At 36.9% G+C, this 23,765-nt stretch overlaps 1 protein-coding gene across 1 annotated transcript in view; it reads left to right on the top strand.

The window, feature by feature from the left end:
* Nucleotides 1-452: 452 nt before the first annotated feature.
* The window catches only part of SLC26A7 (solute carrier family 26 member 7), a 68,693-nt gene continuing 45,380 nt past the window's right edge, over nucleotides 453-23,765 (top strand). The window contains 3 exon segments of the mRNA XM_036379161.2: nucleotides 453-645; nucleotides 13,752-13,862; nucleotides 17,516-17,682. Of these exon segments, the coding sequence (XP_036235054.2) occupies nucleotides 453-645; nucleotides 13,752-13,862; nucleotides 17,516-17,682 (471 nt within the window).

Raw genomic sequence — 23,765 nt, 5'->3', positions numbered from 1 at the left:
TGGCAGGGAGATGCCTGCTCTGCTGGGCACTTCTTGCTCAGATTAGCATAGCCCAGCCTATATCACACACACACCCAGTAATACCTCATTTTGCCACTGGAATGAGGCCAAAAGCACAAGCATTACAGGGATATAAAGCGGGAAGTTACTGGAAAGAATCACAAACTAACGTGAGACTAGACCAAATTTTTGCAAACAGGAGAAAATGGGATCTTTGCTGTAGACAGTTCTTGCATTTAATGTAGCTGTTTATATGATTGAAGCACTTAAAAGTGTTTTCATTGAGTATAGTTACAGAACAGCTGCAGAAATCTTAAGTGCTTCTGTTCATTTTTTTTTCTTTGTAGTTTGGAACTGAAAAATCTCAGAAGAAAACTGGACACTGACAGAGATCAGGGTGATTCCTCAACAGTGCACTCTTCTGACAGAGGCACTGCTTTTGTGGGGTAGGAATGATGACAGGGGCAAAAAGGAAGAGAAGTACAGTCTGGAGGAAGATCCAGGCTGTTCGCTTTGAAGATATCAAAGCCTGGTGTATGAGAAGGCTGCCTATCTTGACATGGGCGCCTGTCTACAACTGGAAGGAAAATTTGGTTCCTGATACTGTTTCTGGGATGATGCTAGCCATCCAACAGGTGACTCAAGGTACAGTTAACTCATTTCAAATTAATATTTTAAGTTTGTCTGGTCATATCTAATGTTGATTGAATCCAAATAAAAATACAAGGAATAATATATAGTCTTAACTCATTTATAGGGTGGATGTGTAAATGTGGAAAGAAACCCATTGTGATACTTGAGTTAATTTCTGTGGAACTTTACTATTTATCCTTCGACATTTTTTCAAACATTGAATATGGAAGGTGAGAGAGCAGTAACTCCATTCATACAGGATATATATTATATACAATGTTTTATCAGTTAAATGACCATCTTTTTTCTCTATTTCACATGGAAAACAAAATATAACTCGATGATAATTGCACTATAAAATATGCTGTTGTGGGATAAACACATGCATGATACTATTACCTGTAAAATTCCAAAACACAGCAGGAAGAGGTCACAACTTTCTGTGCCTAAAGAGTGTTCCTGCCAGAGACATTATCTGGGGAGAGGATCTGTGGCATCCATAGCTTGTGTGCTGATTTAATGCTGTATTACATTACCTACCACACCTCTTTTCAAGCAGCAATACAAAGCAGGGGTGGAGCTAGACTCCATTTTACAGCTAAAAAAAAAAAGAGAGAGAGAAAAAAAGGCAGAAAAAAGGAAAAGCTTCCCAAACCCTGCACAATGAGCTGCAGAAACTTTAAGTGCCAGTCTTCTTGCTTAGTAAAGTGATTGCTGTGAGGAAATAAATGCTTTTGTCAGTTTTTGATGTGTCTTTGATAGTGTCACCTTCTTATGATAATCTCTTATATTTGTCTCAGACAAATCACAGCTTCTTATCTCAGATGGACTTTAACTCCTTCCTTCATGTGAATGACATCTATTGTTTTCTAACAGTCTTCCATATTAAGTGTGCCTAACTATCATTCATGTTGTTAAATACTCCTTTAATTGAATTATGCTGCAACTTGAAACAACTGATTTGTATAAGTATTTGTGCTTTTAAAGTAATTAGGAACATCTGCATTGGCATGATTTAACTTTGGGAACCTTAATACTGTAACTCTGCAATGTATCTAATTTCACTGGTATGTGTACAACAATTGTAATTAAAATGCTGCTAATAACAGTATGTTGAAATTCATCAAAAATGCTATGTTAAACAGCATTTCTGCAGTGCTGGTAGTTTTAGCCAGGATTTTAATGTTTGACTCTTGTACCAAGAAGTTGTTTACTGTCACAGATAAATCTGTGAAGACAGAAAATACAGGTTTGTGTTTTCTGGTTTCTTTATAAGTACTCTAGAAACAATTTTATCCTTATTTTATGCTGTTCAAAAAGAAATACTTAGAAACTCCCAATCTGTTTTTTCTTTCTCTGCTTGCTGCTTCTCAAGATTTTGGAATGATTTTAGGGGATGAAATGGGAAGAGAATTAGAGACAAAAGCATTTCATCATGTTTGTGGTGCTTTAATTTGAATGCAAATATAAGCTCTTTTACTAGTGTTGTAAGCATTCCAGTTACCAGCACTATCCTAATATTTTCACATGGATGAAAAGAAGTTCCATTTGTTATATAGCACAAAGCCAAAAAAACCCAAATATTGGGAGGTCGTATTGTGACTGTTTTCTTCCACCCTCAAGATAAACCAAGAAATTTTGTAATGCAATGCAAGCCAGAAATTCTAAAAATAGTAGGAAAAAAAGGTAATTGGTGATAATTGATTTGTTGAGCATAGTGTCAACCTCAGCAACAGGTTTAGGCAAATCCAAGTATAAGGAAATAAACCTGAGTAATGGAAATATTTGGAAAAATGTACAGTTGTATTCATATACAGCAGTTTTCTGAGTGATGAAAACTGCAAACTCCAGGGTGGAGAGCAGTCCAATAGCTTGAGAATAATTAAGAAAGGCCTTGCAAATGAGCTGTGTTTTTCATAATTTCCTTCTGTGGGATTTCTTACTCATCTGGTATTGATCATATTCAGACTATTCAGGTTGGCAACTGCTCTGATCTCGTGTAATGTGTTTGTGTTCCCACTTCTAATCTAAATTTTAGATAAAATTGCTGATTTCCCTTTGTATTGTAAGGAAGAAAAGATGAAAGTCACTGTCCTTACTGTGCTGTAGTGAAAGCAACAAAACTCGGCTGGGGAAAAGGAGACTGAGGGGTGTAACAAGATGGAAAGTGAAGGCATGGGATTATCATAATGTACTGCTGGGCATTTGTGATGAAAGAGTCATTGTTGAAACCAAGCAGTCATTCTGAAAATGTTCCTGTAGTTGTTTCATTGTCTGCTAAAAATAAGAAATAAATTCAGAAGTCCCAAAATTTAGGGATCTTTACCTTATGAGACAATACTTGTATTTTCTCTGTATGTATCCCCTAGTTTTAGAGTCCTTTATCTACTTCTACAGAATATGGAGAAAGAAATGTCAAAGATAATTATGTTTCTAAAAATTTTATGAAAATATCACATAGGAAAAGACCCTACAAGTTCTAACAAAAAAAAGCCTTTTCAAATACACCAATTGGCACAAAGGTCCAGCTGGACTTGCACAGTCTCAGACAGCAAAGTCAGCCAGCCACAAGTCAAAACTAGTAAAAGAAATCAGGCTTCATCAGTTCCAGCTATTTAATATTAGTTCCAAGTATAATTTAATAATGCTGACAAAGAATCTTTATTCTTACTTTGATACCTAAGGTTGAAAAAATAATCTTTAAATCTAAAATGAACATCATGATGCAGTCTTGAAGTTTGCTATACACCGTAATAGGAAGTTAAGAAATTTGAGCTTTTATGTTGTGGTAATCACTACATAATTTGTCTCCAAAACTTCTCAAAACTCTGTTATTGATAGACCAGAGCAATATGTCTTTAAATTAACATAATAAATCCCTAACTTTCTTGTTGGATTAACATTCATTGTCCTCTTCCCTTTCCCTTTAAAACTTATTAATACCCCATCAACAGTCATTCTCTGAAGAGTCTTTCCATTTAATTTTGTATCCCTCATCCTTGCAAACAAATTCAACTGCTAGATCCATGTAGATGTCTCATAAGTGCCTAACCTTTTTTCTTTCCAAACTGAAATCATGCTAATAAAACAAAGGTCTGCTGTGCAGGTAAGCAGTTCTCAGCAAGCTGCTTCTGTGTCCTTCACTGGTCAATGAAGACTTAGTTGATGGGAGTTAATGAACATTAGGTTATTAGAGAGCATCCAAAGGAGGGTAAAGAGGATGATTAAGGGCCTTGAGGGGGAGCCAGATGAGGAGCAGCAGAGGTCACTTAGTTTGTTCAGCCTGCAGAAGAGGAGACTGAGGGAAAACCTCAATATGCTTTGAGAGGAGGTGGAAAGGCAGGCACTGATCTATTCTCTCTGGTGACCAGGGACAGGACTTGAGGAAACTGAGTCAGGAGGGGTTTAGGGTGCATATCAGAAAAAGTTCTTCGGCCAGAGGGTTGCTGGGCACAGGAGCAGGCTCCCCAGGGAACTGGTCACAGCACCAGCCTGTCAGAGTTCAATAAGCATTTGGACAATGCTCTCTGGCACACAGTGTGACTCTTGGGGTGCTCTGGGCAGGGCCAGGAGTTGGACTTGATGATCTTTATAGATCCCTTCCAACTTAGTTTATTCTGTGACTCTATGCTTGTGAGAGGTGGTGAATGACTGCATTTACATCACTTGTATTCTTTTCTTTCATTCACTTATTAAGTTGTCAATCTTGACTGACAAGTTTTCTCACTTGTGCTTTTCTGATTCTCTTCTGCATCCTTTGAGGAGGAGTGAGTGGCTGGATGGGTACTTAACCGCTGGCTAGAATCAACCCACCACAGGCGTGATTCATCTGACTAAATCTAACCATCTGCTTTGTTAAGGTTGATTAATTATATTAATAAGTTTCCTCTGAGTGTAACAGGGAAGGGCTCAAGTGTAGACACTGATGAGGCAGACATCAAAGTTTAGGTGTCTTAACCATTATATTCATGTCATTGTGGGTAATAAACAGATAAAGAGTTCATGTTTAACAGTTCATGGTTAAAGGCAGGGTCTTACTGTTTTCTTTCTTTCTTTTCTGTAATTCACCCATTGACTTGTCACAATAGAATTATTTGTGGGTTCTTTGTGTGACTCATACCCATGCTCATAGAAGAAGAATACTTCTATCAGCCTGGGTCTGATTTTTCTTGGTTTCTTTACATGATAAAATTAAGATGCATTATGATGCAGTCTTTCCATGTAGCTAAATCTCACTAAACTGTCATCATGTTTTTTCTGTAGCCTTCTGAACATGTGCTATAGTCCCATCATAGCTCTTCAGAATGCATCTGCTTAGCTTATTTACCCAGTGGTAACTTTTATTGCACCAAGAAAATTATTCATCTTTACTTTCATGGCCTTTCATAGGTGATCTTTCCTGATATTATTTATTCATTACCAAGCTCTTGATCCATCTACTGATAATCCACTTGGCTATTCTTCTTCTTTCAGTCTTGTCTTTTCAAAAAACCAGCTTTTTACTCAGGATTTAAATTTTGCATTGTATATTTTTTGGTAGTCATTCCTCAGTATTTTGCTATTTGGAATGTGGGATTTAGGGTTTGTTTTTTGCTTGTTTTGCTGTTTGTTTTTTCCTGGGCAGAATTGTGCACACTGCTCACAAAGACTGGCATATAGAAACCATGTACCATGACCCATCAGTAAGCTTCCCTGAATGTCCCTGAATGCAACAGAATTAAAACCAAGTTTATCTGAAAAAGTTTATAAAAGAGACCCTTGGTCATGCAGATGAGTTAAATGCCAGAGGAATTACTACCCAAGTTAGTCTGCTTGAATATATACTTTATTTTTTGAATATATATTTTAGTGTATGTAACTTATTTATGTTCTCTATACAGGTAGGGGACACAAATGTGTCTGAAGTATTTTGGTAATGAAATGCTGTGAAACTTAAGTGCTCTGCATAACACCTGAAGTTGTTTTACTCTTTCTGGATGTAAATTACTAATGTAGGTACCTAACTTCAGACTATGTCAACCCTTCTCTCAGGCTTCTTCCAAGATCTCTCTTGAGGTTTTGATATTATAAACCTCATCTTCAAGCTATTAATGACCAGACTGTCTCCTTCTTACACAAACATATGATTTAAATTCTTTTTTTTTGGCAATTTTCTGGGTGATGATAATACTTATACCCTACACTTTTCTTTATAACAATTTAGAGCTCTTTACACTTACCAGTAATAGAAAAGTTTATAGGTAGGGAAATTAGACACACAAAAATGCTTTTGCTCAAAATAGAGAAATTACTTGTGCAATACTACACTGAGAGTTTATGGTGCAAAGAATTCAGGTTTCAGTAGTTTGCTACTGAAACGCATGTCTAACAGTGCAACTGAGTTAAACCCCTCCAAAAAACCTTAAACCTACAAGTGCTTTTACAGCCTTTAAAAAAATAAGTGCAAAACAAAGGCATGGTACTTTCTACTGAAGTATTTGGTCTGAATGGAAGCCTCAGTGCAAAATTAGAACTTTGACTCAGTTTCCTGAAGAATGATGACTTTTCCATGAGGGAAATGGTGAAGCACGTGGATATATAACTGATATCAAACAGAGAAAATGAAACACATCCAGACTGAAGGCTGAGATAGGTAATTGCCATCTCAGGATTCTGAAAAATGAGGTAAGTGGCATTGTGGATCTGGTTACATGTACCCTAGATGATGCTGTCGATTTTGGAATTATATTCTATGTTGATAGTGAGTATAGTGTTGTACCCCAGTTACAAGTCTGTACTGCAGATGAGGGACTGGACCAGACGCAACCCATGGTGTTGTATTTCTCTTTAGTAATAATAATAATAATGAAAATACATGTCCATATAGAGCAATAAAGGACACCAGAATGATGGATTCTGCTATGCAATTCTGAAGCAAGGCTGTAGGACAGATGATGGGTTTTACGTCAGATTTATGTATGGGTTCTAAAGACAAATCTGCTGCTGCTCTCAGTTAAAGTTGGTTTTAATGGTGTGTTGGAAAATAATTAGCCTATTAGCCAGGGAAAAAAAAGTCTGCTGCATGAATTGGGAGGTGCAAAGAATCTGATGACCACTGGCAGTGCTGTCTGTTGTTCCATTATCACAAATACAGTGTTTCATTTTGGTTGCCTCTGTTCATAGATGATGATCTCAGTAGAAGAAAAGGCTAGGAGAAGGAGTAGAAAAACAGAGATTATATTTGGGAGAAAAATGGCTCAGGTTAATTAAAACATGAGAAGGTTTTTTCTTTATCAGGAAAGGCATTCAAATTAAAAGACAGTTGCAGCACATAGAGAAATGAAAATAAAGTAACTTGAATCTGTTTAGATTTAAAACTGGGAGTAGTTCTAAAAATATTGTATTTAATTATTGGGTTCAGAAGATGGATCTCCTTATCACATAATCCCATTCATGGATGTGCTAAATTCAAACAATTGTGTTTGGCTGTCATAAGGGGGAGCAGATCACAAGAGAAGGTCTTGACAATTTTATGCTCCCTTTCATTTTTATGATCTCTGAGCTGCTACTTTTTTTTTTTCCCAAAAAAAAAAAAAAAAAAAAAAGAAAAAAGAAAAAAAAGAGAACTTTGGAACTTCTGTATGTATATGAAAAAGTTAAGACAAATGTGTGGGAGTTTCAAAATGAAAACACTGTCACTCTATTTCTGATTCAGTCTTTGCTTGCTAAGTTGTGGAATCATAAACATTTTTCTGTTTCTTTTGAAATAAATATTTTTATGTATATTATATTGCATGTACTCAGTAGCTGCCCACTGGAAGCATGAGGGTATAAGATTTGGACTTTCAAACTTGCCAGATTGCAATGATGCTAGTGTTTGTAGTTTTAAAAAAATACATTTTTTTGTAGGCAGCTAGTACAGGGATATGATTAATGTAGAATTTATATATAATATTATACATTTGCTGCCTTTCCTGTGATCTATCATGAACAAGAAATGCTTTGGCTCAAGTGGATTTTGGTGGGCTGTTTTTTTGGAGGGTGGAGGGCCCTTGCGACATATTTCCTCTAAAAGTTAAATATGTAGATGGCATCTGATGAAATCAGTATTGTTATTTCTGCCAACTTCTTTTCTTTTTCATTCTTCAAGCCCAATAATAACTCACTGAGTCTTGGTGTGGTTTGTATGTTTTAATTAAACTTAATTTAATCTGGAGCTGGATTTATTGCTGAACAACTAATTCCTTAACACTGGCTGGAGATCCTGACATTAAAAAAAATTAACTATACTGCCTTCCTGCATTCCAGAACTGGTGCCCAGTGTTTTGGAAGGCATGATGCCAGGAACTTATATAATTTTTTTCCTTAGCTTTTCATGGAGGAACCCCAGCTGTGTCTTCTCAAGAGTGATAGTTGCCAGGGGTTTATTTCAGGTTCTGATCATAAATGTAGGCATAAATATACTCTAAGCTCACTAACTGGAGCTAATAATTTTATTAAGGGGTAAAGCTGCCTTGTAAATATACATCTGGCTTACAAATAACACGTGTTGATGAAATAGAATAGGCACATTTGGAAACAGAGCCAGAAAAACCTCCTACAGAATGCATTGGAGAATCCATGTAGTTCATGATTTCTGGAAGAGTGTCCAGTTGAACTCTGTTATAGTTCTCTCATGCAAAGAATAATGATGTAAGCAGAATATGAAATTTAACATGTTAGTGAGAAAATGTGGGACAATGTTTCACACTTTACAACTCTCCAGTGGAGCAGCAAGGCACTTAGGCTGCTGTGCGTGCAATATTTTCTTTCTAATGTCTATAAAAATTCTTCCAAGTTACACATGTGCTGGTGCAGACCTGTCTAACAGAAATGTGCTAGAAATGCTGCTAGAAATGTGAATTCAGCTTCTGGATGCCCTCTGACTCCCCTGGGGCCTCCTGTCCAGATGCACTCCGGTATGCACACACTGCGTGCCCACATGAGCTGGGTGGATCCCTGGGCTCTGGGGTGCCTGAGCACCATGGACAGAGACTGAGCAACCCAGGAAACATTGATCCTTGAAGGAAGGAATGACACCATACATAATCTTCCAGATCAGAAAACTGTTCGTGTTCAGATCCTTGGGCATTGGTTTCCCAAAATGGATGCCCTTTTCATGGATTTCAGCAAGTCCAGCTCATCTGGATTAAGGCCTGAAATCACTCATGACAGGCTTTTGTTTCCCCACAGCATTGATGCTTCTCAGAAGATCACCTCATAGTTACCTGCTTGCCAGAAACTTCTGAAGGCTTCATTCTCTGCTTATTCTTACTGAAATACAGAGATTTTTACCTATAATCCATGTTCAAAATCCTTTTTTCTGGAGGTGGCCGAATTCTTCCAGTATTACAGCTGGCTAGTGGATAATAGGACTCCCTGTGAAGCAGTTTATAAAATCTTTGTGGTGTTCAGATATAGTGCTGAATTTATCCTAAAGGGATCTTAACATTTCATCTCAGATTGTCTGTCTGAGACAGTAGCTGATAGCTTTTTTTTGAGGAGCTCTATTGAAAGAAAAGAAAACACTAGGAGTTTTTTAATGCTCTGTTTTGTATGTATCTATTATATATAGAAGGGTCAAGCTGTCTTGAACAGTGAAATCATAAGCTGGTCGTGCCATCCCCTTATTTCTTGTACCATAATGCTTGCATATTTTCCTTTTGAACATTAAGATACAAATGTACAAATACAGATCTGGAGATCTGTAAAGTGGCAGAATAGCACAGTGTTTTCTCAAATCCACCTTTGATGTGCTTGTCAGATGGTACGTTGGGAGAGCTGCGTTTCAGAATCTGTGAAACACTGGGAGTTTGGGTACTATGGCTAACACAGCTGAAGTGCTTAACTCTCACCAGGCTGAAGGAGACAGCTGCATGGGAAGGACCTGCACTGAAGGATCCTTCAAAAACAGAGGGAGGTTGCCAAATCAACATTGTGTGGTCTCTGAAAGATTTATGGCTCATTTTTGAGGGCCTGTCCTTCTATTTTGTCTTTACATTCTTCATTTGCCTCAGGCTTTGAATGACAGAAGAACCAAGGAATGATTTTAAGCTCTTGGTACTTTGTCACCAAATAAGTGAGACAGAAGGTACAATCCACTTGTGCAGCCCCAGCAAATGTGCATTGAGAGAAGTGATACTGAGCTGCACAGTTTTTGGAGGTTAATGATACTATTTCCAAAAGATCATTTTGTGTTAAGAGCTTTTACAAAGCCATTGTTAAAGAACCCTCCAGAACTTGCAGGTTTGTGTAGGAAAACTTTTCTGAAATATAATATTAATTGTTTTCCTGTGGTGGAAAAAAAATTTCTTGTTTTTTCTTCAATAGAAGTTAGCTATCCTGGAGTTAGAAATTAAATCCTGGGATATGAGTCATTGGTTAGTTTGATTTGTTAGTTCTCCAGGAAGTATTGATAGAAGACTGATTAAATATGTGTCAATTCTACATTTTAGGGCATCCTCAGAAAATACCCTTCTTACTACATAATAGAGCTTTTTGAGAAGAGGGAGAAGAAATGGAGAAAATCTATTTTTCTGAAGCATTAGAGAGTGCCCACAACTGCAGATAGCATTTTTGAGTGGGATAAGATGAATTAGTGTCATTTAGGGTTTCATAAACCTGGGGTCTGACCATCTTAGAATAGACAGACTTAAGCATAAAAGGTTACAATTACAGAAAGTTATTTGAATATACACTCTATCAGAAAAACTTTTAAAATGTATATAGCTTTTTACAGTAAATATTAAATGATACTAATGTTGTTACTCCTCAAATTTATTATAGGCTTAATACTTTTCCTGCTTCTTAATTTAATTTCTGGTTTGCACCTAGTATGTCCAAAAGATGTGGTAGAGTTTTCCTGAGAACAGATGTATGTATCATGAACATATTTCCAGATGCAGAGAACTGTTAACTAGTTGACTATTCTCTGGTGATTCATAGCTCTTCCTATGGAAAATATTTTTTTATTGCTGTAGCTTTGGCACTAATCTAATTAGCAGAAACTTCCAACTCAAGCTGAGACCTTTCTCCTGCGGCCGGAGATGGCCTTGTTTCTCTTTGTATCAAGTTTGTTATTTTGCCGTTGCTTGCAATGACACTGAGTGTTCAACATTTCTTGCTTTTCAGCCTGATGTGCCAGAGGACTGGAAAGCACCTGGTGCTAATCACAGGTCATGGTTTTCAGTGAAAGTGTGTCCCACAATGTTATCTTATGATAAGGAGGTAGTTAAAACAAACAATATTAATGTACTGTATCTAAACTTACTGTTCAATATTTGTTTGCATTTCTTTTCATGGAATTTATATTCTTATATGAAAAGCTTAATGTCACTGCCATGGGGGTTTCTCCATATTACCAGTGAAGATTATGGGAGATCCTTACTTTATGATCTATTTTCTTTAAGTATTACTCTATGGAATGAAAAAAAAGAAAATAATGTTTCCTGTCTTTTGACAGGAAAGTTCTTGCGCAAACAGAATGCATTGCAGTGAAGTTTAATATGAAAATTAATTAAATAAGCGTAAATAAACTACTGATTACATCTTGAAAAGTATTTTAACCTTTAGAGCATTTTATGCCTAATAAGAAAACCTGAAGTTTTTACTGATTCTATTTTATAATGCCCCTCTGCTCTTACATACTTCAGTAAGTGCTACACATGCTTCAGTAATGGGAGTAAAAACCCAACAAACAGAGCCAGGACTCAAGTCAAAGGCTGGTAGTTTTAGCTCTGGCCTAATTGCCACAACCTCACCATGAAAAAGAATGACATACTGCTTCTAGAAATTAATACAAAATGTGAAAAGTCCAGGCATGAAATGGAGAAAAACAAGGGCCAAATTTAAGCTCAGATTATCTGCCTGTAAACAAGTGATATTTATCAGCAGCAGATAATCTGGATTTATAACTATAACCAGGATCAAAAGGCTCTTCCCAAAAATCTTCTGAAGTACATATCTGGCTCAACATTAAGTACGGAACCTTGTGTATTCCCTTGTGCTTGGGAAGCACACAGACAGGTCACTCCATTTCAATTATGTTGTTATAATTAAAATGAGACCGAAATTATACTGATTTTTCTGATTCCTTCACTTTTTGGATAGTCAAATAATTAGCCTAGCATAATGCTTTGTTGCAAGTCTGGAATATGTGTGTGAATAGTATTCAACTAGTAAATTAATTCCAAATTTTCTCTTTCTGTTTGGTTTTGTTCATGTTCAAAATGGTTAAAATGGAGGAGCTTTCCAGTGTTAAACAAGATTTAAAAATGTCTTTCTCCTATTCTCTATTTCCCCCCTCTCCTCCATGCTCAATTTTATCTGGATTGGGTACATAGTTCTCTCCTATGCTGTTTTTATTCTCCTCAGGCACACCCTTCTGTGTTGCTCTTGGTTCAGAATCTTCTTTTACCTCTATTGATCATGTGAACATGGACAGTACACTACAATTTCAAAGAGCTTTCTGGATTATGCTGTGCTAAGAGAAAAATACAGAAGTGACTCAGTAGATGCACTCATTATAAGGCTGAAGAGCAACCAAGTCCATTTCTGTTTAAAAGAAATTTAAAACTAAACAGATTTAAAAATATCTGTTCTCCAAGTCATAATTGATAGTGCTACTTTGCTGAGCACAATGTGGATGAAAATGATCCATGTAGGGTTCACCTCAGCAAAATCTTCACTGTGAGGTTTTTCTAAGAACAGATGAACTGCTTCTCTGAGAACTTGACACTTCTGACCTTTTTGTATTTTCTTGCCTCCCCCCTACTGCCACGTGTGCTTTGTTACAGACTCGAAAATGTAAGAAGATTTTGAATAAAAATGTTCAGAATTGCCTCTTAAAATCCATAAACAAAGACACTCTTTGGCACTCTCCATATTATCAAAGCCTCATAACACCAACATTTCAGGCAAATAATGCTTTCTGGAGCAGTTAGGAAAGCTCAGTGAGAAGAATGAATCCTACAGGTTTAGTTTTCTTTGGGGATTTCACATGTACACAGAAGGCAACTCCATTGCACAGATCTGAATCTCCTCTGTCACAGACCACAGGTGCTCATTCTCCCAGTGCAGGCACCTCTGCCCTAGGCTGGTGAGTGCACTCAGGTTGAAGGTGGACTTGAGAAAGGCATCTTGTGTGTTACACAGGCCAGTCCTTTCTTCCAGACTGCATGATGAGGTATTCACCAAAATTTATGGAGCAACTGTGCAAGCCAAGTGCTCCTGCTCTTGGTTACCAGAAGTAAGAGCTGTGAAATGGTTGTGGAGCCTGCTGATCTGGAGGAAGTCTGGGGAGTCTCCTTCTGACCACTTGCAAGAAGCCAGTGCAGTCTGATTTGCTGTCTTAGGTATCTCAAGTTGAAAAGCAACCAAATCTGCTGTTTTACAGGAATGTTTCTGTTGAAAGATGAGTTCCTGTCCAAGACTTTCTAAGAAAAGGATGGATGCTGTCCTCTGTAGCTAAGCAATGAAAGTAATTAGTAAGTCTATAAGTTAAACCTGAACCAATTCTGTTCGTTCTCCATCTCAACGTGAAAGTCAAATACTTTCTGTTTTTGAACTGACAGATTTTCATGATGGAAGATGTTAATGTCTAGAGGCTTATAAACCCCAGGCACCTAAAGAAGATGAACTTTGGAATAGTTTTTTGTTTAAGAAATTAGAAGAAAGCAGACTGAAGGGGCTCTATCCAAACCAAAATTACAGGTTTTGAAATATTTGTAAGAAATAACCATCCCACTGCCTGGAGACCGCCTGGCAGTTTCAAACCCACGTTTGTGAGGGTGGGGGTAAGACATTGCTGCCTCCTCCTGTGAGGCCTGGCTATTAAAAGAGGCTTGGAACCACTAATGGAGACAACTTGGAAACATGGTAGGATATGTGGATTTGGATGATGAAATGAAAAACCTTCCATAGTTATTTCTGACCCTTATTGTACAGTACTTCACATGCACTCTAGGTTTTAATAAAGGAAGGTGAGTTTTTCCTGCTCTTAATAAAATTGTAGACATTTCCTCATAAAAATAAAAAACAACAAAGCAAGCAGAACAGTTTTATCGTCATACAGTGAAGTAATTATCTTTAATTTTCTATAGGGCTGGCCTTTGCTATTTTGTCTTCAGTCCATCCAGTTTTTGGTTTATATGGATCTTTTTTCCCTGTCATTATTTATGCCATATTTGGAATGGGACGTCATGTTGCAACAGGTAAGTGTCTGTCTGCTAAAGTAATTTTCAAAAATAAAGAACCGCATATTGAAATTTATTTTTGTTTAAAGGTCAATGAAAGGACAAATATCTATCATTAAACAGAAACAAGATGTTTTTGTGCTTCTCTTTACAACTGTTTTTTGTCAGTTTAAGTACTTTAAAGAGCCTCATTAAGAATATACTGGAGTTACTCCTGCCATTATAATTTAATATTGCACTAACACTTCCTTTGTAAATGTAATTTAGTAAGAGCTTCGTATTTTAAGTTTGCTTTAGAAATCTGCTTCAGGCTAAGAGTTTAACACAGGGCTCTGCCAACAAGATGTATGTAAATGGAAATGAAAAAGTTTGACTGCCTCTTAAACTACAGAAAAGACACATTACTTCTCACCTGTCTAAAACACAAATCCTGCATTTCTCAGGAAAAGAAAAACAAAAATGACCTTCTGAGCCCATTACCTGCTATTGTATTAAAGCTAGAGACTCTCCCAATAAGGACTCTTACCTCTTGCAGAGCAGTTGGGCAGACAGTGAAAGATGCTGCCTGGCTACTCTGCTGGTAGTTATGAGTTACTTGCTTACCCTCAGCAGAGCCTCATCAGCTGAAGATTTGAATGGCTTTGTGCACCTAATAGGTTCATGAATGCTCTGTTTCTGAGCCCAAAGAAATCAAAATTATAGAGGGCAGCTGGAAATAATACTCATTAGATTGAACCACAAACCCTTTACTGTGCAGAAGTGGGCACTTGATGGCCCCTGAAGTTTGCAAGAAGGGTGAGATGGGCCCAGCAGCCACACCCAGCATGGCTGGGTGAAGGGAAGCAGCCCCTAGGGCTGTCAGAAGATTTAAGCAGGGAGGGGTATCTCTTCCTTGAAGAGGAGAAAATCTCCTGAAAGGACAAAGGATGGTTCTGGGTAATTGCACTCAAAATGAACTTCGCAGAGTCTGTTTGCACACATGTATGCATAAGAAGTTAGCAACACATTTTGAGCACCCTTTTTGATCAAAAGTACTCGGTTGCATTATTTAAAAATACAATTCTGAACAGCTGTAAATTGGCTTAGAGAAAAAGGAAAGTTGAAAGTTTGTTTTCCCTAGATGTACAGAGAGTATTTGAGCCTTTTGATGTCCAAAAAGGATCTGTAGATGTGTTAGTATCCTAATGTTGTAATGACTGTATTCAACTCATGTTAAAAGGGAAGCATTCCAAGAAAAGGTGGAAATTTAGAATCTGGAAAATAAATTTTACTCCTGAATACAGATAGATTAAAACTTTAGCCTATATTAAAAAGCTGTTTCAAAGCAAAAAAAAATTAGAAATGTATTGTCAGAAGTTTGTTGGTGTATGATTATTAGGAAGACAAGAATCTATTATGTGTAGGAAAGATGGGTAAGCTCCTGGCTGCCATAAATTCTAGTAATGAAAACAGTTGATAAAATAGGTAAGTATGCTGTTAAGTCTGATGTTTTATCCTTGGGAGGGAATAGTGTTCAGAGAATGCCTTGCTGAGTTAATGTCTGCAAATTTCTGCATGGTCCTTGGTGTGGAAATTCCACATTCCATTCATAATTCTATTTCAAAATTTAATCTCAATCAAAAAAAAAAAGGCAACAAAAGAGTTTTCTTGCACATATGGAATTTTTTTAAGTAATAAATTTGAGTGACATATATTGTTGATCTTTTCAGAAGAAAGGTCTCATGCACTTGTTCCCCCAGCCTGGGTTAAGGCATTGTGGTGAGTGTATAGGAGCCACACTGCCTGCCTCAGCTGCTCCATAATTCCTTATGGACTTTGGAGACAACCTCTTCACTTACCAGAATTTTCTGTAAGATCTGTGATGCTCTCCATATGTACACAGGCTGTAAAAGTGTTCTTTGTTAGTGAAGGCAGTCATGTTAGTATGAAATGGGAAATCCATCAATGGCCCTGTTCAGTTAACTTTTATTCACTTGAAATGCCTCTTCTTTGAAAAGGCTGATCTACTTGAAGAGATTTCTCACCTGAGCAACAAACACATACAGCTTTTCTTGACTTTTGTTAACATAATTGATTTTGAACCATTCTCTGAGACAGTTTTATCTGTCATAAACAACATATACACATCTTTGATTTAGGATAAAATTTCATGTAAACTGTTTTCAAATTTAATTTTATGCAAACAACTTACAACAATAGAATGGCCAGGTTTGGAATGAATCTTAAAGGTCTTCTAGTTCCAACCCCTCTGCCATGGTCAGGGACATCTTCCACTAGATCAAGTTGCTCAGAGTCCCATCCAACCTGGCCTTGAACACTTCCAGGTATGGGGCAAAAAAAGCTATGTATAATCAGACCCTATTGGAGAGGCTTTAATGTGACTTCTGTAAAGGAAAATCATACCTCACTACCTTCTAGACTACTGTCTGAATGTCAACAAGTGCATGGAGAAGGGATATACTTTGAATATAAGATATCAGAATGGTCAAACAGCTACTGATAAGGCTCCGCACCAAAGGTTACTAAAGAAATTAAGTTGTCCTTGTGATAGAAGAAAAGTCCTTTTATTAATTATTAGCAGGTTGAAAGATATGGAGCAAAAGGCTGGACCTCATGGTCACTTTTCGGGGTGGTGGAATCCCTGGTGGGTTCCTGAGGAATTCATGCTGTGAGCTTTACTCTCTGAAGGCCGAGGTGAGGGCAGGACTGTGTACACCAGGTCCTGCAGCAGTAGAAAAAGGGTGAGTTCAGAGAGAAATTGTTTTAGAAGACTTTTAAAGTATAGATTAAAGAAAACAGTACAGCAGATACTGAACTTCTGCAACCTGCTCTCAGACAACATTGCAAAAGGAGACATTACAGGCAGGTTCAGACAAACCTTTGACAAATCAATGAATGCTAGTCCACAAACAAAATTTAAAAAAAGCCAGCTAAGGAAGTACTTCACTAACACAACAGCTATGGATGCTGGCAAAAAGAGCAATGGCCCAGAGAAAATGGGCCAGGCTTGTGTGCTTTCCCCAGGTAACACATCTGACTATCACAGCTGGAGGCAGAGTACTGGGCAAGATGGGCCATTGTTCTGACATAGCAAGATACTCCTGTGCTCTAATAGATCTGCATGTTTGTGTCTTTTAATGCTGAATTGTCATCCTCATTTATGTTTGTGTCATTAAATGGGCTTTATCTCTTTCAGCAAATAAATGTTTTTCTCATAATTTTCCTCTATATATTAGAGTGCTAGGTACTATTTAATGGGCTAGGTACTATATGTGTAGTGAGAATTAATTGCCCTAGACATTTGAATGGTGAACACTTGGGATTCTCAGATAAATAGCTGCTTGATCACATCCAGGGTGAGTTAAAAGCATTTCTGATAACTTGAAATAACCTGAATTAATTTAAAATTGTTGTATTTGAATGTCTTTTGTAAACCTGTCTTAACAAATGTGCTAAAAAAAGGATTTTCATTTAATTTGCCTGTATAAATGGTATTTTATGGGAAGAAATGTGTGTTACATGGAAAAATTACCTTAAAATTGTTCTTATGATGACAGGAATGTAAAAAATGCCACTTTTACTTATAATGGCCATTTTGAAAAAGAGACCATGAGTGATGAGTACAGACAGATATACAATTATTGATGACTAATGTGTGGCTTTTTTTACAGGAACTTTTGCTTTAACTTCCTTAATATCTGCCAATGCAGTTGAGCGTCTTGTTCCTTCAGTCAGAACTAATTTCACAGCAAACAATAATTCAGGAATTTTGTCAGAATTTGAAATGCAGAGGATTGGAGTTGCAGCAGCAGTTTCATTTCTAGGTGGAATTATTCAGGTTGGTGGTGATCCCATTTTCTGTACGCTGCTGATGTACTGCCTTTTTTAAAGCTATGACATTTATAATAGTTTTTATACTTCTCTGAGAAAAACTAATGAAAACATCTGTTTCAATGGTCACAAATGATGAAATTAGTGCACTTTAAGAATTTGCTATTCCTTTGTTGAGATGTAGTAATTATCTGTATACATTCTCTCAGTGTTTTACAATATGAAGCAAAACCACCTTCAGTCAGCTTTACTATAATACTCACTTGCAGTTGGTGTCCCTTTTCCTTCTTCAGAAAACAAACATGAATCAGCTCCTGGTAAGCACTGGCATATTCCTGAGGCTTTCTGTTGCCTTTGGCTTGAAAAGCAATACAATATCCAATAATTAAAAACAGTAGGGAAAGTTTTAAATTCTCTTTAGAGTTCACACACCCATCATTAAAGTGAAATAGTAAAACAGATGTCTTCAAATGATTCTCTAAAGTTTATTTAAATGATCAGAGGTCTTTTAAATTTCTTCTTTTTTTCCTATTCTGGCTAAAGGGGCCAGGTTTCTTCATCCATTGCCAGTTGCTTAGGTTTTCAATGAAGGCTTCCCTCTTTCCTTGTAAATATTAAAATAGAAGTAATGTTCCAGCATGTGACATTGCAACCCCTCCTAGGTAGCTGGGCTCCTGAAACAAACCCAGACCCCTCCACCTGGTGCTTTGGATCCCTCTCCCATGCAGAGGATGAGCAAAGGGGCCCAGAATGAGATCTTCAGTGGCCTGTGTGCTTGGCAGGACCTGGGGCGTGTACTCATGTTAGTCAGTAGGAAATATCAAGAAGCATTGTTATTTCTGTTGTGTTCTTATAATTCTTTAATTGGCTTATGATGAGAATTCTTTTATTGGATTATGAACTGGGGTAGGAGCATGAGGGACAGCCTACAGACAGCACAGACAGCAGAGCTGATGCAGATTGTGCCTGGCTGTGCCTGCATGTGCTGTTCCAATGTGCAGCCCAGCACTGGGTTGGAGGCCAGAGTAAAACACTTATTTCCTAAAGAAGTACCTTGAAGCTGCTAATATTGCAATATGCAGGTGAAAGTCCTGATCAAGGCTGAGATTAAACTTTGGCATCTTCCCAGGTGCTGTTAAGTGTGGGAATCTATGTCTCTCATCAAGATTCTAGTCTCCCAACTAACAGTTGCTGCAAACCCCAGATAAGCTGACAGGGCACATCTTGCTCTTAATGGGTAGCTGAATCAGCCACCTTCTTCTATTTATCAGATTAGATTAGAAATTAACTCGTGGCCTGAAATTAATGTGTGTTCTGGGACAAGATGAATAGTATGATGCATTTTGAGGCAGCAGCTTTTCATTGAAGACATCCTGCAATACAAAAGGTTGGATTTTCTGTGTACTTGATATCTGGGATGGTGCTGCTCTGGGAAGGGAGCAGACCTGGGTTATGTTATCTAAATAAGACTTATGTTATCTAAAATAAGACTTTAATTTTTCTGAAAAACAGTCAAAATGCAGTTCTCTAATCAGCCACTAATTGCACAAAAACAACAGATGCTGTGACTAATCCCTACCTTGGGCATCTTCCAGACAAAGGATGAAAAGTCCTTGCCAAAACAGCTGTTTCCTTCTTGGAAAGAGTAGGTAAAGAGCTGTGCACCCTTGGCCTAAAAAGCAATTTGATGCTATTTTTCCAGTAGCCTGGCTAAGTACTCCAATCAGCAAATAATGTTAAAATAAGAGAGAAAACATAAAAAATAGTGAGTAATGGAGGGAAGGTGGGGCATGGGGGGAGCTGTTTTTGAGATGAACTGCTGTTGGCTAGCTTGTGTTTATTGCAGACCACAGCTGTGCATTTGTGTGTGAGGCAAATTCTGAGTAGGCTCTGTGAATTTCAGTGTCATCTAGACATTAAATAAATTAGCACTATTTTCTTATCATAAGACAAGGATAGGTAGAGATTTTCACAATTCAAATTAGGGGCTTAGCTGCTTAAGTTTTTCTCCAAGTAATAAATTGCAGAGTCCTGAGCGACTTCTGAAATCTAATGTTTGAGGAAGAGTTCATAAAAGAGAAAGAATATTTAATTATATTAAGAGGCATTCTGATGAAGTTAAAATAGTATTAAAATAGAAAATAAGTAAACATAAAATAAAAACTGCAATTACCAAACCCATTTAATATAATGCATTCATTACTTCATTTTAAAAAGCAGAATGGAAGACATATGAATTTTTTTTATGTTTGTGTAGCTGCTACTCTATAAAAATAAACAGGGTGTGGAAAACAAATCAACCTAATAGAAATCTTCCCTGATATCAAATATCTTGGAGGTATTGATGGGGAGAGAAAATGATGGAACATAGCAGACATATATGGAGTAATTTTGTAATTAAAATTGGATGCTGCCTTTATAACTTTAAAAAAATCCTCAAAAGAGTTTTTGGGTAAGATTTTTTCCCTATTAATATATGTGCAAGAATGCTTGCATAAATATATGTGCCTCTAAAATAATCTCAGCATACTAAAATGAAATTCAAGATTAAGATTTGCTGAATAAATAGAGGAAAGCTCCTTGCAGATCAAACTGAGGAAAAAATATCCTAGGAAAAACCTGAATTCTCTTAAGACCACAGTGTTATAGACTTCAGTTGGGCTATTCTTCTCTAGAGGAGAAATATCTGCTTATTGCATTCCAGTCTTGTAACATTTTTTATGAGCAAGTTTTTCATCTACAGTATTTTAAAAACTAACATGTAATTAGTTGCTGATATACAGTGTTGGATATAAAAATATTTCTGGTTTTCAGGAGAACAAATTTACACAGTCTATTATCAATTTGCTTAATAAAAAAGGAGTACATTTGAATAAGAGGGGCATTTTTTAAAGGCAATATTCTTGTCCAAATCTCTATTACCATGTAAGAAAAATGATGCTGCAGTATTCTGTTACCCATAGCTCTGCATGAGGTAAAAACATGAGTCTATTATACAATGATAATCAAGGGAAAAAGTTTATTTTTCTTTTATAGTGGAAATACCTTATTGCAGGCTCTTACTCTGTATTTTGAAAACTACAAGTTTTCAAAAGGGAGTTCTGATTCTCACAATTATGGTAGAGCATACTATGTGTTAGTACAGAAAGACCATAGAAAAGACTTTTTCAGGTCCTGGAAGGAGGAAAGTTCACTGTGCACACCATGAGAAGCTACCAGACACTCTCAAGACACCCAGGACGAACATAGGAGCTGCAGCTCAAAGAACCAAAAGCTGGTGGTTTACCAGTCAGATGTCTATTGAAACAGGCCATGGAGATTTTAAATTGGCAACTCAGCTGAGCTGAACTGTGTCTGACTGCTGTCTCCAGAGGGTCCATAGAAGTCTTCACTTTTGCTCCCTTGGACTGGGAGATAACCAATATAATGTACTAAATGAGAGGCTCACAGTGCGCTCCAAGAGATGCTCCCATGTCTGGCCTCATCTACCTAGCCCATGCAGCAAATGATCAGAAAGGGCCCCACCACTTTGTCTGCTCTAACACTGGAAAACCCCTTCCAGAACAGTGGAGTGTTGAAGGGTTTAAAATTCACTCTCCAAAGCTGAATGTGTGCAGCAGGCAACACGATGTCAGTCTTCCAATTTCTGGGGACTGAAAGTTCGACATTAGTGATTTCAAAGAGCTGTTAAGTGACAAAAATTTTTACTGGCCATGGAGTTAAATTGACTACATGTTGAATGGAATTCTAATAATAATAATAACAGACTGAGCATGTTGTCATGGGAAGAAAGTATTGAAAGTGGACAAGAACCAAAGGTTCTGAATAATGAACATGGAGGGCTTTGCTTTTTGCAATTGCTTATTTTTCTTCTCCTGGCTAAATTTCCATTCTCTTCCACTTGTCAGAGTAAAATTATGGAGCAGTAAAGACAGCTGCAAAAAAGTCCCTTTGTATCGTCTTTCTTCCATTTTGAAATTTAATTATTTTTTCCAATTTTTTTTTTGGGAATCACACCTTCCCCCACTTCTGTCTGATCACTTCATTGTATACCTTTTTTTCTGTGATCTTTTCTCCTTTACTGTGCATTAACTCAAGGCTACTTTCCCTCACTTTATCTTATATTGCTTTTTCTTTTCTCTGAAAGGTCTTGATTTTATTTATATGAATTTATTCAAGAATTTATACCTTGTGAAAGCAAAATTCATCTCAAGAAACTTACTTCTTAATGAACTTTTTTACATGGTATTATGTACTGGAAGTGCCATGCAAATAAGCAATAGCCAAGTGCCTTTCAAACCACTTTTATATTGTATATATTCCTTCCCTGAAATCTGCATTTATCCTCTAGGAGCAAAGTTCTTAAAAATTAAAAATTCTAGATACAATTCTAAAATATATTAATTTTTTTTTCTTTTACAGGTAAAGAAAATCTCAGTATTATGATAAATAATAAAAGGAAAAAAAAATTTGCTTGTTGTTGTTGTTCCAGCACTTTAGTGGCACTTTTCTCTGTAGTTTGTCTGCATCAGAGACAAAAAGAAACCATAAAATATACCAGAAAATAAAGTGGAAGACCTGCAAAAATGAGCATCACAACCAATAGCCAGAATACAGCAGATTGTTAGACATTTCTTTAAGAATATTGAACTTTCTACACTTTGGTCAGTGTTACTGGGTGAAAGGTTTTATGACATAATGCAATATAATGTAATTGAGTGCTGTCAGCTTAGCTAAGTTTCAAATGGTGTTTGTTCAAAATGCAGTGGCAGCCAAGCTTAAATGGCTCTTGCCCAGCATGGAGGGTTAATTGTAGAGTCAATCTGGGCCTGTGTAAATGCTAATAATAATTTAACTGTCAGGAAAATTCACATGCAAATAGATTTGGGAGGCTTGTTTCAAAACCTTTTCCTCCTCACGATCCAAGCAGTTTCTGTCCATTACTCATGTTGCAGGGACAACATGAAGTTCCCATATCAGTTTGTGCTAAAATTACACCCTCCACCCAGAATGTTTCCTGTTCTGGTTGCATCATTTTTAGATCCTCTCCATGGAAGATGTATGGGTGCCCATCATATTTATTTAGCTATCATATAAATAAAGAGTAGGATGTTCATGCTCATGAAGTACTGCCTTTGTCTCTGGAAGTCCTGAGCTGCTTTCTGCAGGAAGGAAAGGGCACCAAGTGTTGCTTGTTCAGTTGAGTGGCTACAGAAATTGTCTAACTGAAACCACACCCATGGTTTGCATGTATTTTACATAGACCACGGTTCCATGCAATCAATAAAAACTGTGTTTGAAATGTGTTCTTTTAGTTAGTACCTGTGAAGCATCCTCTTAAAATGCTGAAGATTAAACAAAAAAAAAAGTAAAAAACCAAAGTAGATCTGAGAGTGATGCTAAAATTTCTAAGCTCAGCAATCATTTTGCTGTAGATCACAATAATAACTTTCTCTGAAATGCTAATAGTAACTAGTACTTCTCTGTGATATTATGTAGTATACAGAATTGTCTCTGTGGTTTTGATTCCATAGCTAAATAAACATCCAATTTCTTGGAAACTAAGCTATTACACAGTTAGAAATTTCACATTCAGACAATAGAAACCAATTTTGGAAAACAAACAAAAATTCCCAAGGGAAGGGAGAATTGAATTCTTATTGAACTTTGCTACTGTGAACAATGCTTTAAATATTGTAGTAGACACACTGTTAGAACAAACAGCTAAACAAAATATCTGAAATTAGTAATTATCAGTTTTAGGCCTTACTAACTAAATTACTACTCATTGAGGGTACACAGCAATTATCATTATTGGAGTCCAATCTTGAATGGCAATCAATGTTCCAATTGCTCATAGTAAAGAGCAATTTACATGCTATTAGTAGGAAGTAGAAGAAAAATCTCAGATTTAATCTCTCAAATGGAAGAGGATATTGCTCACTAGAGGTTTGTGGTTAATTAAAAGCCACTTATTTTGATATTTTTGTTTCTTTTGTGGTACTATGCCCAAAGCTCTCTGCATACAGGTGAGTTTTATGGTGAGAACATGAAGGGTGCTCAGGCATAAAGAAAGATAACATCTGAAAA

The sequence above is a fragment of the Molothrus ater genome, chromosome 1 (genome assembly GCF_012460135.2).
Source record: "Molothrus ater isolate BHLD 08-10-18 breed brown headed cowbird chromosome 1, BPBGC_Mater_1.1, whole genome shotgun sequence".
NCBI classification, from domain to species: Eukaryota; Metazoa; Chordata; class Aves; order Passeriformes; family Icteridae; genus Molothrus; species Molothrus ater.
This window is presented reverse-complemented; position numbering and strand designations above follow the sequence as displayed.